Below are 19,097 nucleotides of genomic sequence, written 5' to 3' on the forward strand. Positions count from 1 at the left end.
GAATATAATATTATGAAGTATACACGACTGCGTTCCTTTTGCCTGAGGCTGGAGTAAAAACATAGGCCAGAGGGCGGGGAGTGGAACTACCTTCTTGATTTTCCAGGTGTAAACTTTTCTCTTTCTGAGAATATCCATGATCACCACAGAGGTCTTGGGACTGCCTGAGGATGTGATGATGAGTTCTCCCTCTGCTACGTACTGGATTTGGGAAACAGCTTCCTCATGCACCTCTGGGATGGTTTGATATTGCAGGAGCTTACCGTGCTCTTTAATTTCCTGGGGGACAACAAGGGACAGAAATGTCACAAGGCTAGTTCACCTGCTAATCACCCATCCTAATACGACCGGAGGCAGCATGCCCACAGAGAGGGAGAAGTATAGAGGGGCTGGAATATCAAGAGATGTGGGTTTTAGCAGTGAAGTTTGGGGAGCCCTGGGCCTAATGCGATGATGTTTATGATGCCATGGCAACCCAGCAGACTATTTTGTCCCCCGGCAACGTGACTAATGATTTGATGATGGGATTAAAATTGAGCCTGAGATGCACAGTTCAGATCCAGAACCAACTATCCCCAGGCTTAGGGCGTTAAGGGGTTGGTTTGGGACAATTCTGAACGGCAACGCACAGCTGTTACATTCTTGTCCCCCAGAGACAAACCCGTGATGTTTGCCTCAACTTGAAAACAGTTTCTTTGGAAGGATTTCTCTAGTTTCCTCCATCCCCACTCACCAAGCACTAAAAATAACCCACTATGTTTCTATTTATAACCGAGAATAGCAGCAAGAAACTCTGCGCACATGCTTCGGAGCTACTGCAGCCTCAAATTCTTTGAGATGAACCTAGGGCGGTGAAGGCGTTTCACAGTCTAAATGCTAGAGATGCTCCTCTAATTTGTGCTGCCCAGTGGACTCTCGCAGCCTTGACCTTTTATCTCAGCCCACAGCAGCATCCAAGGCTATTTCCTTTGAATATATGTGAATTTACTTTGGGCAGCTCTCTCATTTCGGAGGGAAACATTTTTTTTTTTTAAAAAGAACTTTTTTATAGCAACTCCTGCCCACCTCTGTAGAAATGAATATTTCACAAGCACTGAATTCCCCCACCCGTCCATTATTTGTAGAAGTTGATATCTGAGATTAATGTTCAGTGGGGCCTGGGGATTTAGAGGGCCCTTGGGAACACCTGCTTAGCTGAGAAGATTCCTTGTTTATCCTCCTCATCCTACCCACAAACATCCTGCTACAGGATGACTTCTCTGTCTGGCTGAGGACAGCTGGACTTGGCTTCTGGCTCAGTTGGGACTTAAGGTTTGTCTTGACCTTCAGTGGTGAAGTCTCAATATGGTTTCGCTAACACACGGGCTGGTAGGTCACGCCTTAGTCACCATTGGAGAGCTGAGCCAATCTGAGAACAATGGTGTGTGTTTGGGGGAGACGGGAAGGTCATTAGTAGAGGAGTTAAAAACAACCTGGTAGACTTGAGGGCTGATCGAGGCAGTACCCAGAATTGTGTCGGCTGTGTGGGTTGAGTCCCAATCCCTGTATCACCTTGGATACAGGTCAGTGCTATTCCAGCGTTATCAACTAGGGAAGCCCTGCATTAGAATAATGCTTGGTCCACTACTTTATGGACCTACAGGGAGAGCCTGGGGAGGAGGGGAAGCATTTGGTACCTCATAGCGCTATAAAGCCTGTGCTCCTTACATGTCTCTATCAGCTAACTGCTCTAAACTGGGATTCTCTCAGATAAAGAGAGCGGGGCAGCACTTGGTGAAGTGAAAGTTTGTGACTTCTTGCCTGACGTAGCTGGGCTGATGGGGAGAAGATAGTGGCATCTACTGGGCCGTGGTAGCTAAACCTGTCCTAAACGGGACCATCTTTCCTAGCCTAGGTTCTGTTTTCTAGGGCCTCCAAAAGGAGGCCAGGAAGGGCAGTGACAAAGGAGGGATGCTTAGCACCATTCGAAGGTTAGCACCATTCTGGAAGACGCCTTTCTGCCCCCACCTGCAGGAAGACTCTTTGTGGCCCCGACTGATCCGTGAAGGGCTTTTCAAAGACGCCCAAATGAGGGTGTAGCAGCCAGAGCAGGTGAACCCCACCGTGGTCATCTCCCCAGAGCAGCAAGGAGCGACTCCCTAAGGACTGGACGGGAAACAAAAACACAGAGGAGGAGGGAGGAGCTGGGATGTGCCGGGGTGTGTGTGTGGAAGCGGATGATGTTCCCGTTATGCTCTGTCTTCGCATGGTTAACAGCTGATTAAACATATAATGAACATAATTGCGCTTGAGTCACTGCTGAAAACCCCGCTACAGTCCGTTGGCCCAAAGCCAGGGAACCGGCCCATGGCTCGAGTAGGGTGCGGTGCGTGCCTTGGGGATCTCCGCAGGGAGCTCTGATACAGCAACCGTCATGCTGCTTGTGCATCCACCCCCTGGATCCATCCCAAACACACCCGTGCCATGCCCCAAGCTCACCACATGTGGCCACAGTGTGCCCCTTCCCCCCCCAAGAGCTGGGCTCTGTGCAGTATAGCAGGTTCATACCTGTGCCCTCTCCCCAAATCCTGACCCTGGACTAGGGTAGCGGCACAGCTTTGGGTCACTGTGTCAAGGACCTCACACGCGGCAGAGAAGCAAGATTTGCCCCATCCAGCACAGACAGCTGATAACAATCAAACCTCCTGACACAGGGTGTGAATTGGAACCATCTCTATCTCCTGTACAGACAGTATTGATTCTGCTCCCTTTATAGACACATTGATTCTGTTACCCTTGTATACAACATTGTATGTCTCCCTACAGACCCCATTGCACAACTGGCTAAGTACATAATTGGTGGAGTGGGGCAGGTTTGTGTTTCCCTGAAACATCAGGTGCCCACCTCTGCTACAAGCAGGATATTGAATTTGGGGGAGAAGGCTCTGATCTGCTCTGCAAATCCTCTGTTCCCAAGTAGATTAGAACTAGAAAAACTTCCTAAATAAATCCCAGTTTCCAATCTGAGAGCATCCTTGTTATTCCTTTAAGTAATAATTAACTTTTCCTTCTCAGCCCTGAATCTTGACTGGCTTCTTAGTCACTCACAAGAGAATGGTAGCAAACAATCTTTGTGACCTAAGTCGGGAGGGGTTCTTGCATCTGAAATATAAGACAATCCTAAATTGTGACCTTACCTCAAAGAGTTATAGCTTGGCACAAATAGGCATAAACACTTTTACTTGTTGGGGATAAACAATAAAGGTCACAGGTAACTTTATGAGCACATATTGGGAACACAAAGTGCTGTGCCACTGTACCTTTGCATTATACCAGTAGTACAATGAAGTTGGAACATTTTTCAGAGCTGGAGGGATAGAAAGAGAAATGGAATATTAGAATTATTCATCATTTTTTTCTATTCCACTTTCTCAATATCCATTTTCCATGTGATTCATAGAAAGGGATCATATTCATAGAAAGGGGGGGACGGATAGCTCAGTGGTTTGAGCATTGGCCTGCTAAACCAAGGGTTGTAAGTTCAATCCTTGAGGGGGCCATTTAAGGATCTGGGGCAAAAATCTGTCTGGGGATTGGTCCTGCTTTGAGCAGGGGGTTGGACTAGATGATCTCCTGAGGTCCCTTCCAATCCTGACATTCTATGATTCTATTCTCTCAAAGCAGTGGAAGGGGACAGAGATGCATAGAACTCATTACTGTTAATGGCAGGGAACAGTGTAAATTCCTTGGGTATGCATGAAACTATTGAGGCCAGAATGATGTCTAGTTTCCACTACCTATATCTATTTTCATGATCACCTACACACTCTTATAACCATCAACATAATCATCATTAGAGACAGACATGACCCAAAACTCTGGGCCCAAATACTCCTTAAAGTGCTGTGAAATTCAGAAATGGATCTGAATTTAGCAGCTCGGCCTGTCTCTAATCACTTCTTGCATTCACCCACCTCCAGCAGTTGCTGTACTGTCATTTATTTAAATAAGGTTCATTGGGCCTGTTTCTCCATTGCAGGAGGTAAATGCTACCACATGAGAATGGGAGCACATCACTTCCACTAGCCGCACAAGCTGCAAGACAACGTAGAATCAGATCCACTATACATAAAGGGCCACAAGCTGCTTTCACCAGTGTAAATTCAGCTTGACCTCACTGCACCCAATGGAGCCAATCTGGATTTATGCCAGTACCAGTGTGAACAGAATTTGGTCCACTGACTTCAGTAAGGTGGATACTTCCAGCCTTTAATTTAAACCTTGATACCCATACATCTATAGGAATCCATCCCCATCACAGCTGACCTACTAGTGAGTGTTGGGGTCTGGTTCTGAAGCTCCAAATTCCCATCTGCTGCACCATTCCCAAACCGCATGGCGTTAGCTACCTGCCTTTGGCCAATTTTAGCTAACTCCATTAAGCAGTAGGAGAGAACAACAACAGTGACTCCAGAGACTGCAGTGAGCAGCAACTGAGTACGTTTATTGCTCTCCAAAATACCCAGGTTTCTGTGTGAATAGCCTGGTGTTTTCTCCCCAGAAAGCAAGGCTGGAAATCAGAAGCCCGATTTAGACTATACCCAAACCTCAGAATAGAATCTGGGAACATGAACAGAGGCCCCCTCCTATTAGTAAAACTCTAACTTGTACCAAATAAATGAAACTCTTCAACAAGGTTTGCCGTGGACACGTCAAAAAAGTGAATATCCCTGCAGGTGGTGGCTACTGCGATTTTGTGGACATTGGCCATGTACGTAGCATCTGTGGTCCAGGATTTCAATCTTCTTTTTTCTGCTTGAGAGCCTTTGGAATCTGGTGCAATCTGTTAGAAAACAAGCAGCAAAGGAGAACTCAAAGGACTGGAAGCTCTCTCAGAAGAAATGCACTGGTGCCACCTTCAGCATGAAACAGCCATTCCCAGATGAAGTTAATATGCCCGGATTCTGCAAGGAGCTGCGTATTTTTCATCTCCCACCGAAGGCACTCAGCACTTGGCAGGAATTTCTCCACAGCACCTGACAGTGCCAGGGCCACACTGATTGGAAAATGAAGGAACCCTGCTAATCCTAGCTTCCCAAACATCCGCATTATTATTGATCTGTACTGCAGTAGCATTAGGAGTCATGGACCCGGGCCCCATGGTGCTAGGTGCTGTACACACTCCCAAAGAGCTTACAATCTAAGTAGTCGCCAACAGACAGGAAGAGATAAACAGACAGGCACTCTGACCCCATATAATGCTAGTTGATGCGATGCATTTAACGATACGCAACAACGCAAACCCCTTATTTTCCCCAGGGCAGATGGAAGGCGTACTAGGAGCCGCAAGAAGTGGTTTATGAAGGTAGGTACTGGATTCTCATTAGGGAGGGTTTAAACTCAGAATTTCCCACAAAAGGGAATTTCTGACACTTTGGAAAATACTTGCTTCAGATTCAGAATGAAATACAGGAATTTCGGAATTTCCCATTATGGGAAAAAACAAAGTGTTTCATTTCAAAAAGGCTCCCAGGCTCTCTGGCTCCTCAGCAGTCCACCTGAGGAGTTGGGGGCCCACGGACTTCCAAGACCCCGAGATCCCAGGGCAGCTGGCTGGGCTACCTAACTCTCCAGGTGGATATCTCAGGGAGTCATGCAGCCGGCTGCCCAGGGAGTCATGCAGCCAGGTAGCTACCATGGAACCTAGAAGCCCCAGATCTGCAGCATCCCTCCAGGTGGGCGGCCAAGGAGCTAAAGCTTTTATTTCCATTTTCCCTATAGAAAATCAAAAGTTGTGGGCAAAACTGAAATTTTCTTGCAGAAAATTTGAATCGTGCAGAAACGGCATTTTCCATTGGAAAACATTCCTCTGTAAAATTCCAACCAGCGCTAATCCTCATTGCAAAGAAGCTAAACTCTCCTAGAGATACAACAAGGAGTCTGGTGGCACCTTAAAGACTAACAGATTTATTTGGGCATAAGCTTTCGTGAGTTAAAACCTCACTTCTTCAGATGCAACCGAAGAAGTGAGGTTTTAACTCACGAAAGCTTATGCCCAAATAAATCTGTTAGTCTTTAAGGTGCCACCAGACTCCTTGTTGTTTTTGTAGATACAGACTAACACGGCTACCCCCTGATACTTGTCTCCTAGAGATAGCAATTTATTGAGTGAAATCTGGATGCTGAATTACTCCCAAGTGTTCAGTTGTCACTGCATTAACCCCCATGCTATTACCAATCTCTTTACCTCATACGTTTTTTGAATATGTAGAGCGCTGTCCCAGGTAGTAAGAACTCCTCCTTTGCTGACACTTACAAACCAGAGTGGTGGTGGTGAAGAGATGGCCAATATCCTGGTAGTTGGCGCCAGCTGAAAAACCAAGACAAATATTGCTCCAGTGGTCAGATCTCACTGTCTTCTCCATTTCACATTATATACGTGCCTGTAATTCAGCCATCATGTTCAATGGTGGGTATAAACAAGGCGAGAATTTGACTGTACACCTTCAAAGTTATAGGGAAATGGCTCAACCCAACTGGTCCTGAAATAGGCAAATTACGACCCTGCCCCTTTAATTGATAAAGTGACCTCTCCCTAGATTTCTCCCTGGCCAAAATTGTTTTACTGTTATGTCAGTGGAACAAATCTGGAATTCTTTATTCGCTTTTTACTAGAAATTCAACATGAAAAGCTGCCCTGAAGACAATTCCAGCTAGACAGAAAACTCTGCCAACCGCTGTCTGCCTGTGTCCTCAAGAAAACTGCAATAAAGCTGGGGGGAAAAAAGAGTAAAGCTCAAGTTTTTAATTCCTTTTATGTTTTGTTTGTGAAGGAAAAATGCAGCTGAAGAAGAGAGGAATATTGCCAAACTATGGGCAGCACCAGAGAACGGTTACGCTGCTAACCTGTCCAGTTACCGTTCAGCTCCTCCACCCTCTTCACCCAATGCACCTCCCTCTCCGCTCACCTTGTTCTGCACAGAGTGTCGGATGAGGGGCTCCCTGCCAAGGAAGATCTCCTTCTTGGTTTTCATGTGGTTCCTTTCTTTGTAATAGAGCAGCAGGTATGCGCAGAACTTGTTCCAGTCAATAAGGCCATCGCAGCTGGTGTCAACCTCAAAAACCATAGCAACAAACAAGGAGGGGGAAAAGCCAATGTGACTTCACAGGTAGCGGGAGCAGGTTCCATAGTTCTTGTGATCAAATTCCACGTTGATTGTTAAAATTACTCATCGCTTGTATTACAGTAGCACCTGGAGACTACACCGGGGAACCCATTGTGCTTGGCACTGTACATACATATAATGAGACAGTCCCTGAATGTGATGAGCTCACAGTCTAAGTGGATAAGACACAGGGCGTGAATCTCCAGGTCCCTGCATGTATACAACTTGGGCAAAGTGACTGTAAAATGCTATGAAATCGGGGTACTTCACTCAGTCTGGTGGTAGCATTTTACCTCCACAAGATGCAAGGCCATGGAGAAGCAGTTAATGCTGAAGTCCCAGGTAGCCAGTGACAAGACTAGATGCCATAAGGCAAGAGTCCTAATGGGGTAGGGTGACCAGACAGCAAGTGTGAAAAATCGGGACAGAAGTGGAGGGTAATAGGTGCTAATATAAGAAAAAGCCCCCCAAAATCGGGACTGTCCCTATAAATCGGGACATCTGGTCACCCTATAATGGGGAGGGGAGCAGTGGAGTGACATGCAAGGAAAAGTAAGAGTGTTTCAAAATGTTGTGGAGCCTGCATGCTAGAAATGCTAACTGGCTGGGATGGGAATTATTTGCACTCAGAACCCATCTAACCCCAAATCCTCCTTACCTTGTTGAAAAGCAGCTCTGATTGGTTGTTCCAGCTCTCGGAGCCAATCAGCTCCGACAGGGCTCTATGAAACTCTTGTAGAGTCAGACTTCCTGGTGGCTGCACTTTCTGCTTTCTGCAGGGTCTCACCCACTGGTCTTTATTCTCTGCTTCCCTGCCTTGGTCTTCCCCTTCGGGAGAGCTGTGAGTAGCAAACAACGCTTCCAGGAGCTGCAAGTGACCCAGCTCCAGCTCTTCTTCCAGACGGGGGCTTTTACTCTGATCAAAGCTGGTGGAAAAGGAAAGCAAAGCAAAGCAAATGCTCATCGGGGTCAGGACAGACACTGATTGGTGCGGGGGTAATATGCCGCTCAGGTCCAGGGGTGCTAATTTGCTGTGTGTTCTCTTTTGGGGAGTAGTAAGAACAAGCGGACTGCAGAGGGGTCAGTACTTCTGAAGATCAGGCTCAACGAACTCATGTGGGACGCCCAACATTAGTGGACCCTTGAAAACGTAGACCTTAACCTCTCTGGGTACATCTACCCTGCCCTTAAAAACCCGTGGCTGGCCTGTGACAGCTGCCGCAGGGCTCGGGCTAAGGTGCTGTTTAATTGTGGTGTAGCCATTCGGGCTGGAGCTGGAGCCCAGCATCTAGGACCCTGAGAGGTACCAGGGTCGCAGAGCCCGACCCCGAATGTCTATATTGCAGTTAAACAGCCCCTTAGCCCAAGCCCCATGAACCCGAGTCAGCTGGTACGGGCCAGCCACGGGTGTCCAATGGCAGGGTAGACATAGCCGCTGTGGCTCGGTTTCAGCCATCTCTCAAGAATTAGAGTGTTCTGCATCACGGTGTTTTTGGGCGGCTTCGAGATCCTTGGCTGGAAGGCACCATTGTTTATTAATTATGATTATAACTATTAGCAGCAATAAATGCAAGAGTGGCACTAGAGAAAGCAGGAAGTGAAGATGAAGCGAGTGCACCAGGCTGCTTTCCTCACCCTCACAGGTGTAGTATTTCACCAGGAGAGCCCTTGTGGCTTCTGCAACACATTCACTTTCCCTTCATGTTTCTCAAAGTCCCAAAGAGACATTTCCCCATCCCCTTCTCCCCCCACATGCCCATTTCCAAGGCCTGAGTCTTCACGGCTTTCCTTCTAGCTGAGGAGGAATGGACGTGACTCTTTGCACTGCTCCTGAACCAGCAAGGGGGCTAGTACAGAGCTACGTGGGGCACTCTCTTCCCATCCCTGGGGGCTGGATATAGGTCTTAAACGCAGAACCAGATCATCAGCTGGCACAAATCGGTGCAGCTCCACTCCGAGCTGAGGATTTGGCCCTCTGAGCCCCTAGCTAGTCATAGGCTGTTCCACTCTTTCACTTTTTTCTAAAGTATTTAATTCCCAAACCAAGTGCACTCAGATCTCAATAGCACATGATGCCATGACAACATTGGCTCTATGGCAAGCATGTGATCAGATGAAAATATCCAATGTGGGTAGCTGCATAGCTCGGAGGAAATAATAATGACTAACACATATTAATTCCATGATTACAAGTGGGAATTCACTGTCAACTAATAAGCCACCATTTTTTTTTCTATTCGAGGTGTTGCTATATTGAGGTACAACCTGTTGAATTCTTATTTTATAGAGAAAAGATTTAAATAAGTACAACGCCATATAACTTTATATTTGATTATATTCAGTTTCTTTTTATACGGTGGCTTTTCAGAGGAAAAGTTACAAAATATTCAAGAGCTAGCGTAAATGGGTAATATGAACAGCAGCACCAACAACTGTGGAGACAACTTAACAAGCAGGTGCTTGGGGCGGCCAAGGGAGAGGGGCGGCATGTGCGGCAATTCGGGGGCGGCAGGTCCCTCACTCCCTCTAGGAGCGAAGGACCTGCCGCCAAACTGCTGCCGCCGATCGCGGCTTTCCCCCCCCCCCCCCCCCCATTTGCCGCCGCTGGTCGCGACTGAGATCGTGGCTTTTTTTTTTTTTTTTTTTTGGCTTGGGGCGGCAGAAATGCTGGAGCCGGCTCTGTGTGGAGCACAAGACCATTGTTGATGATGGGGGTGTGACACATCTATGACATTATTTCCTTCTCGCCAGGTACCGGATAAGCTTTCAGCGTGGCATATGTGGATATAGCCCATGAGCTATGTTAGTTCAACTGACAACCAAGGGACTTGCACGGCTAAAACACAGGTTGAAAAATATGTAACGTAGCATCGTGTCTTAGGGCTTGTTGTCATTGGGAAATTTGTCCAATGCATGCGAAAGTGTGAATTTACAGCACTATCTGCTCTGCACTAACCCCCTGTGTGGACACTAAAAGTGCCTTTGTGAACTTTGGCTTAATACACTTTAAAGAGTGCTACACTAACCAGCCTGAGGGCACTTTTAGTGCTCAGTAAAAGTGTCCACCCAGAAAGTTAGTGCAGAGCAGCTAGTGTGCTGTAAATTCACACCCTAGTTTACTGCACACTAACTTTCCATTTAGACAAGCCCTTACTAAATGTACAATTGTCAGAATGGAACTTACCATGTTATACTTGCTGGTACTTCTTGCTTGTATGCACACCAGGAAGAATTCTGCTTTTTCTTTGTCATCACTGACATTTCAACTTTTTCTCCCTCTTTCCTGAAACTGTGATGGTTTTTCATGGCCTTTTCCCAGTATGCCAAGCCTAATTAACGTGCGACACTGGCAGAACCAGTCAATTCAATATCTCCTTCTTACCACCCCCAGCAAATAATAATAATAATCAAGATCTGAATGATCTTCAACTGGAGCAAGGTGGAAGTTCTTCTCTGAGTTCTCCTGAGGCCCTTGTTGTCCAATAATCCTTGAGAAGTTGCTTGGCACCAAAAATAAATGTTTTCAGGAAGCCATGCTGAGAATCTTAGTGGTAACTGCAATACGCTATGGCTAAATGAAACACTGCTCTTCAGATGCAAGCTAAACCAATGTTTCAAGTTTTCCCAAGCCAGGATATGCCATACCATGCAAGCAGACTAGCTAGTGCATTCTCAGACAGCTGCAATGCTTAGAGGTTCCCAATCCACGAGCAGTGAATACATTACCCAGACAGAAAACTAGAGGCTTCATTTTGAAAGGCCAATACTAGGTACATTGGGAACAGTATTCAGCATAGTTACTAGCCTGGACTTGAGTAACACGATCCATGCTGCTTATAATTATTTAGCAACAGTGCCCAAGAAATGTTTCAACGCAAAGGAATTTCACTTGGGAGGTGGGTCCATGCAAAGAAAAACATTTGGTCAATTGATGATTAACCTGATATCTGCAGTTGATATCTACAGAGAGAAGAGACAATCAGAGATTTCTTTCCTGTGCTCTGTTGGACATTAAGGTTTTGCACCACGAGCTCAATGTGTGACAATACGTATCAGGTGAACCTTTAGAAGGGGATTAATTTAGGGAATTACAAGTAGCCTGTTGTGCAACTCTAAGGCCATAATCAGGTGTGGTGGGTTGGTAACATACACTGCACAGAAACAGAAGTGAATAGCTAAAGAGACTCCTTTACCCTTGATCTCAGAAGCGGAATGCCCTTCCTCTTTCATAAATGCGGACTGGTTATTTAATAGTGAAACGGGATAAATTTTTGCCTTGCTATTTTCATTAATACGTAATTTATTGTGCTGTCAATATTTTCTTGTCGCTATAACTACAGGTGATGCCGACGTTCCCCTCCCTATTCCATTAGATAGTTAAACTATAACAATTCCATGAAGCCTCCAGTCACGTGCAAAGCAAGAATTCTATAGAGTAAATGGCCCGTTCTTTCAGAGAGTTTGAGAGAGGGTGAAATCCAGGGTGCCTGTTGCTTTTTCACAATAGTATCACTTCTCTCCTTGTTTTGAATTGCTGCTTTCAGGTCTTTGCCAGCCTTAAAATCAGAGTGAGACCATGATACATGCATACATGCATATTCTCCTTCACACCTGGGTGCAGAAGTAGGTCCTCACATTTCCTGATACAGCCCTGAGAAACATCTTATTTCCCTTGCTGTAAATCTTCTTCTTTAGAACTAGCATTACAGGCAGCAAGGGCAACGAGAGAGGACCTCTTTAACGGTCCTGTGTGTCTTCATCCACCATTTCCATACGTGTGGGACTTGTACACAGGCCTCTTAGTTATTTTAGAATCTCAGCTTTCATATTAATCATAGACATCCCCATTCACTTGGGTGGAGCTAGGAGAAGTTACATCATGCTGCGGATTTGACCCCTAGGGTGTGCTTAGATTGGATTAATAGACAATATACTGAGCTGTGGAGTCAAAATTTGGATTATCTATATTCTAACTCTATACTCTTGATTTAGTTGGGGATTGGTCCTGCTTTGAGCAGAGGGTTGGACTAGAACCTCCTGAGGTCCCTTCCAACCCTAATATTCTATGATTCTATGATAATAGCTAATATATTTCACATACTAGCGCAGTTAGAAAGGAAACAGTGCTTGCTTCATCTTCAGCAAAGATCCCTACATCCTTTGAGAGGTGGAAGCAGGTCAGATAGCTTGTAGAGAGAATATTTTCTTGTCTCCTGTTTCACATGAAATGAAGAGCAGGTGACATTCACACCTCTGACACATGCCCACTGCTGAAGAATGCTATCTGGAACAAGCCCCATGCAATTCTGAAGTCTAACCAGCAGATGGTAGACTATGAAAAGAGATGGAGAGCAACAGATACAATCTCTTTTCACTCGGGTGAAATCCAGTGGAAAACAACCAATGACTCCAAAGAAACCTATGTCATATGCTGGAAATGTGTGCAAGACATTCCAGGAAAGAAAAAAGCCTTGTATAGCCTTTCGTAGAAATTCCGAATGATTGTGCAATGTTCTTTTAAATCAAACCAACCCAATAACTGATTTTGTTGTCAAGAGTGAAACAATGAGAACAAACAACTCCCCCCTCCACCCCATCACCCTGCAGTGCCCCCTCTCCCCTGACTTTTCTGTCTGAGAACATTTTAAGCATAGAGCATAAAACTGTCTTCTGTCTCCAGGGCCTTTCCTATGTAACTCAAGACTCCAGTGATGTCCTCTGCATGCCCCACAAAATATTTCCCCTTTCATTCTTGTGCCCGCATTCACTGCTCCAGGATCTCATCATGACTACATCTCATTCAGAAAAATTAATTTATGGCTCATATTAAGTAATATTCATTTTTGGCCATTAGATTCATAGAGGGACCAATTTTAAGCCTAAAAGGAAACTAGATTATGTCGTGAAACTTGGTTTGTAAGGAGAGGTTTTCTACGATGAGTGATAGAAAGCTGTGTTCTGTGGGCCCACCTGATGTGCAGATCTGGCTTAATACTTTTGCTCACACAGATGCATGTTCTGTGTGCATCTACTTTGCAGGAGCAATTTAAGGCTCCAATATCTGAAACGATAAACGTGGAAAAGAAACAATGGGCTACATTTTCCATTCACTGGCAATGTACACTCTGGGAAAAGTGGAACAGCCCGTAGGCTTTAGCACGTACATTCCTGAGAGACCAAAAGAAGGGTTTTTCGACAAAGCACTGACAGTGGGAACCTCTAACACAGCTGCTTTGGAACTAAACATTCCACTTCTAGTCTTTCATGTACTCAGACACCTTTGAAGCAAATCAGTACTTCTGAAAGCCTTGTAGAGGCATGATGTTCCATACAGCCTGCACCTACCCTGTTTCCCCGAAAATAAGACATCCTCCGAAAATAAGGCCTACTTACAGTTTTGCCTCTCGTTGTAATATAAGGCATCCCCCCGATAATAAGGCATCCACCGATAATAAGGCATTTTTCATTTCTGAAAAATAAGACATCCCCTGAAAATAAGACCTAGCGCATCTTTGGGAGCAAAAATTAATATAAGACACTGTCTTATTTTCGGGGAAACAGGGTAGTATGGTAGAAACTGTGCACAATCTGTAACCGAAGCTGAGGTTTGCTTCCAAAGAAATATTTATCCCCCTCCATCAAATTCTTTGTTCTCAGACATGCCTGTCAAAGCGTTGAAGGAAACACTCGGTCAACAAGGACATAACAGGGCCTGTAGCGATAACTGCACGAAGTAACCTCATTGTGCCATCAACAGTTTGTGTGATACAGGTATGATTTACTGAGGGAATGGCCAATGGACTTGTTTAGTTTATAAAGGGCTTCACTCCTACCTGAGCAAAAAGCAAGCCAGAGGGTCTGTCCAAACAGCAAAACATAGCATGTTCCTATTCCAAAATGCTGCCATGAATTTGTTCTGCAGGAGAAGTGGCCATCATGGCAAATGCTAGGGGAGCTTGAGATGAAGCACCCCGGGTTCAGCAGGGCTCATATGATGGCAGTGAGGGTGTGTACACTACCTGGTACAGAATTAACCAGCCGCCGGCCAGTCTCACTGGGTTTGCGCACCCCACAGCAAAGACGTAGTCAGGAGGCTAGTATAGCCAACATAGCTGTGCTCCCCCATCTATTGCTAGCCACCTGCTGTTTGAAACAGGGGTATGTCAAAGCTCATTCCGGAACTTTTAGTGCAAGGGGAAGAGTCCACAGGTCTGTAGATTGGCACCCCAGCATGCCGTGCACTGAGTCTCCATGTAGACAAGCCCTTGGATTGTAAACTCATGGTGGCAGGGACCATTGTTTGTCCTGCATTTGTACAATGCCTAGAACTAGGGAGTTCTGGTCCATGACTGGGATTCCTAAGTGCTACCACAAAACAAATAAACAACAACAAGCTTTGCAAAGTATTCCGGGTGGAAATTGCTCTCTCTGGATGTCTGGGTTGACTATGGTAGCCCAATAACATCAAACATTTTAATTTCAGCATCAAGGAGCTGAAAGTTCACGGAAACCAACAAACAAAGAACCTTGCAGATATAACTGAATGGGAAGATTGGTTGGTTACTAATGGGAAGCCAGGGAGGGGCAGTATTTGCCTGCCTGTCAAAAGATATCAGGCCAAGAACTGGATGCTGAAAACAAGCTCTCACTGAATTAAATGAAGAGAGGGAAAGCATGAAAGCTAAGAAATGAGAGGGATGGACTGAGGTACATGAGTGCCAAAGGCACCTTTGCATTTGTAGACATTTGAGTACATGGGATATGCACCGCTGATCCTAACCACTGATCCCTTTATGCTCCAGGGGAAAGAACCACCCCCTACTCCACCAGTCATTCCTTCCAGAACTCAGCGGGGACAGTCAGTTTAATTCTGAACACATAACAATAGCTAATATTACTTCTCTCCTCAGATGCCACAGGGATCCAAGTTACCTTTGTCTAATTCTCAAGCCTGGTACTTATTCCATAGCTTGGTAGGTTCCGTCTACTGCCCCCGGTGGCAGGGAAAGGAAGAGACAACGTGAAACTGCGTTGTCTTCGTGTACACCAGGTATAAAGAAAAATGCACCGAGAAGCAAGTTGTTTTATATCATCCCACAGCGGGGAGCATTTTAGGTTCACGTTGTTGTTCAGACGCAGCCCTGAATTTCAGCCAGTGGAACACAGCCAGAGTTGAGAGAAACACACTTCTGTTCCTCTTACAATTGAGACACTAATTACACTGAAGGGAATGCACAAAAGTTCTCTAAGAGTTCACATGGCTCTGCTTATATGATTGAAAAGAAATGAGAGAGATTTCCTGGCAATTAACAAGGATCCTAAACATACCATTCAGCCTGTATAATTCTCGGCGGGCGCATGTATAATACAACAGTTGCAATCCGTGCCTTTCTTTTTACGTATAAAGGGCCAACATCCACTCCACTGAAATGGGTAAACCAAGTCTGAATTTGGCCCAAGGTTTCTGCCAGTATACATATAGGACCTGATGCTACAAACCCTACATGTATGTATCGTTGTGCTATTGTTAGGGTCTGAGGCTTTTGTTTTCTGCATACTGCACCTTTCAATCTGTAAGGATTGTGCTGTCAACAAGCAGGCAGCCAGTTGGTGTTCAGAACAGATGGTTCTAGAGGAGCCATAAACACTGCTCAGCATCGAGACTTTTCTTTCTTCTTGCTTTTGATTCATCTTCAATTAAAAAAAAATGCAGGTGGAAAGGTTCTGATCCGCTTCCCTGGAGAAAAAAGATAACCATTTCTAGGGATAGATCTTCTCTAGCCTCTGTTGGACTGTACTCAGAACCCAGCCTGCAAGTCAGAACAGGGTGTTCTGTAACGAACAGGATGTTCGCCCCTTGAGAATTCTGCATGTTTTACATGTCGTTAACTTGTGAGGGGTAGAAAGGCTGTGGAGAGAATTCAGTCTTATTGAAAAAGGGATTGCCCATTTATTAGGATTGAATAATACCCTCTTTATTTTACGCTGCCTTTCACATTTTGTCCAGATTCCTTGCAGGCAGAGAAATGAGAAAAGCTGAGTGACTGTGGTGGATACAATGGGCCATTGAGCAACACTGATTTCTCCTTAAAGCATAACGTGTATGCAAACCAATCATCAGGAGAGGGTCGGCAGAGAGCAGAGCAAAATGTTTCAAGTGAGCAAAGAAAAATCTTGCCAGGTGGTCATTTTTCCAGTACTAAAAGCCAGGGCGAAGAGCGGGCAGGACTCCTCTAGGATTGTTCAAAGTCACCAGTTCAGCTCCAGCCAAGGTCCGGATGACCAAATGTTGTTGCCACCTGATGGCTATTTGGCAGTACCACAAGAACAACCAGGCAGCCACATCCGAGAATGAATGGGCCAAGGGAAAAGCAGGTTCATCCTGCAAGGGGATCCCTTGGGGTCAGGGTGGAGCAGGGCTGGATTAATGCAGGCACTCTAGGGGCTGCAGCCCAGGGCCTTGGATTTTGAGTCCTCTTACCCCCCCCCCCCAATATATATAATTTACTGCATTATTCTTGAGTTGGCAGCTGCAGGCCAGATCCAGTCGTAAGGGTTCCCCCCGCTAGGCATCAGCTGTCTCTTCAGGCCTCCCGGGAAGTAGCAGAATGTTCTGGAGCCTAGCCTATCCTCACAGGAGGGACAGGGAGAGGAGCAAAGGAAACATCCCTGCTCACAGGAGGGATTGGGGGAGCAGGAAACGCCTCCCAGCTCAGGGTGGCTCCACTTCCCCTCCCAGCTCCTCCTCTCCTCCCTTCCTGTAACAGCTGCCCTGGGACAGGGGAGGGGGGTGAAGGAGCCCCAGAGCTGCCCCTTCCTGCCTGGAAGGGGAAGGTGGGGATGAAGAACTACAGAGCAGAGGGAAGGCTGGTGAAGCCACAGCTGACTGGGGGGCGTGGGCTGGGAGCTAGAGGCAGAACTGATAGGGGACTGGCAGATGGGGGGTAAAGGGCAGAACTGATGGGGAACTGGCAGATGGGGGATGGAGGGTAGAATTGATTGGGGCTGGGCAGATGGAGGCTAAAGGCAGAGCTGATGGGGGCTGGGCACATGGGGGGAGAAGGCAGAACTGATGGGAGACTGGCAGATGGGGGGTAGAGGGCAGAACTGATGGAGTGTGGGCGGTTGAATTGATGAGGTTGGGCAGATGGACTTCAGTTTATTTTCCCTGTTTACTATCATGCCATGTATTTAATTTAGACACTTTTCATTTACGTTTAAACACATTGGACTGTGTTGATAGATGCAGACTTACGGTGGTACACCTTTAATCAGACACCCAATCAGATACTGTAAAGCAATCAGTAAATGCCGTGGGTTGCGTACTGTGCAACACTTTTCCGCTAAAAAAGAAGGGCCATGCGAGGGGAGTGTCAAAATTTCAGGCAGTAAGAAAGGGAAATTAGATGTCCGTTCATTTCTCGTGAGTTTAACTTCTAATTTTAGTTCCATAGTTTTAATTGAATTAATATTAATAGCATATTGCTTTAATAGCAGTGCAAGATTTTGTTGGAATATTGTCTACTGGCACACTCAATCTTTCATTGTGAGATTAATAAATACGAACAGGCACACCACTCTGGAAAGTTTGCCATCCCTAGCCGATAGCAGGCTCACTTGAGAGCAAACATTTGAAGTGCCCTTCGGCCCTTAAAAACGCCCTTTGGCTGCCAACATCTGTCCCTTGCCTTAGCCGGTCTGCCAGAAAATGTAATTGAAACCGACTGCGCTAGGTAAGTAAAGCCATAGTATCACTATGTGTATTACGACCAGTTACGTGTCGAAATAAAAATGGTTTTGTTCATTTTAACTTTCATTCCGTTTTACAATTGGACAGTATATCAGACTGAAAAACCAGACCTGAAATAATCAAGGTCATTTTAACAATAGAGTGTTTGGCATCCCGCAGGGATGGTGGTAAAACAGTAAAGGGAAGAAATTGAATATGCAAAGAGGGCCCCCAAAACCATAACAGCCCTGGGCCCCCATCAAACTTAATCCAGCCCTGGCTGGAGGTACATTAGGAGAGGTGTGTAGGACAAGTTTGGCTACTGCACCTGTTATGTGAATGAATAAAGGATTTAGGTCTGCAGAGTGGCCTATTTAGCATTAAATTCATCCTTAAAAAAATAAAAGCCCAGCTGCAGACATTTGCTAATTATTAACATTCATTTTCCATTGCATTACAGAACGTGACACCAAACAAGCATGATTTTAAAAGAAACCGTAACATGTAAATTCCACCAAACAAGCAGGACAGGGATCCCTCTCAGCAGGCCCATGGAGGTACATCAGGGTCAGCCTGGTATGAAATGAGAAGAGAATCAGGTGGGTTTACCTTAAGATTTTCTTCCCAGGAGTGAAGCTCAAAGGTGGAGTGTCCCTCTTCGGACAGTCTGAAAAACAAAGTCCAAACACATATTCAGAGCAGGTTGGGCAGATGACTTGAGAAAAGAACATTTACAACGTTAGGAGATACCAGCCAATTCAGTTCTGCAGCTTAGGGTTTGTCTACACTAGGGGTTCTCAACCTTTTCCTTTATGAGCCCCCCCCCCAACATGCTATAAAAACTCCACAGCCCAACAGCTGTTTTTCTGCATCTAAAAGCCAGGGCCAGCGTTAGGGGGAAGCAAGCAGGCAACGGCCCAGGGCCCCACACCACAAGGGGCCTGCAAAACTAAGTTGCTCAGGCTTCGGCTTCAGCCTCGGGTGGTGGGGCTCAGGTCCCTGGGCTTCAGCGCCATGTGGTGGAGCTTTGGTTTTCTACCCCGGGCCCCACCAAGTCTAATGCCAGCCCTGCTTGGCAGACCCTCCGAAACCTGCTTGTGGCCCCCAGATTCCTGGTTGAGAACCACTGGTCTACACTGCCCCGCAGTTCAGACTACAGTGATGTGAACAGCAATGCACACCATAGTGCTGCTCTAGAACTCACCCCCTGTGGATGCTCCGGC

General features: G+C 46.0%; 1 protein-coding gene across 4 annotated transcripts in view; it reads right to left on the reverse strand.

Annotated features, from left to right (window-relative positions):
- The window catches only part of LOC101949875 (WD repeat-containing protein on Y chromosome-like), a 60,458-nt gene extending 41,765 nt beyond the window's left edge, over positions 1-18,693 (reverse strand). For 2 of the 4 annotated variants that reach the window (XM_042840980.2, XM_005283119.4), the window contains exons 1-8: positions 10,330-10,601; positions 7,804-8,071; positions 6,948-7,094; positions 6,227-6,349; positions 4,651-4,822; positions 3,300-3,346; positions 2,008-2,145; positions 91-279 (exon numbers count right to left, since the gene is read on the reverse strand). In XM_042840980.2, the coding sequence (XP_042696914.2) occupies positions 91-279; positions 2,008-2,145; positions 3,300-3,346; positions 4,651-4,822; positions 6,227-6,349; positions 6,948-7,094; positions 7,804-8,071; positions 10,330-10,451 (1,206 nt within the window). In that variant the 5' untranslated portion in view covers positions 10,452-10,601. Of the gene's footprint in view, positions 1-90; positions 280-2,007; positions 2,146-3,299; positions 3,347-4,650; positions 4,823-6,226; positions 6,350-6,947; positions 7,095-7,803; positions 8,072-10,329; positions 10,602-18,483 lie in introns of those variants that run through there. The other 2 variants (XM_042840979.2, XM_065563687.1) reach the window with 2 other exon arrangements.
- Between the last annotated feature and the right edge of the window lie 404 nt (positions 18,694-19,097).

This window comes from Chrysemys picta, chromosome 12 (assembly GCF_011386835.1).
Source record: "Chrysemys picta bellii isolate R12L10 chromosome 12, ASM1138683v2, whole genome shotgun sequence".
Taxonomy (NCBI): domain Eukaryota; kingdom Metazoa; phylum Chordata; order Testudines; family Emydidae; genus Chrysemys; species Chrysemys picta.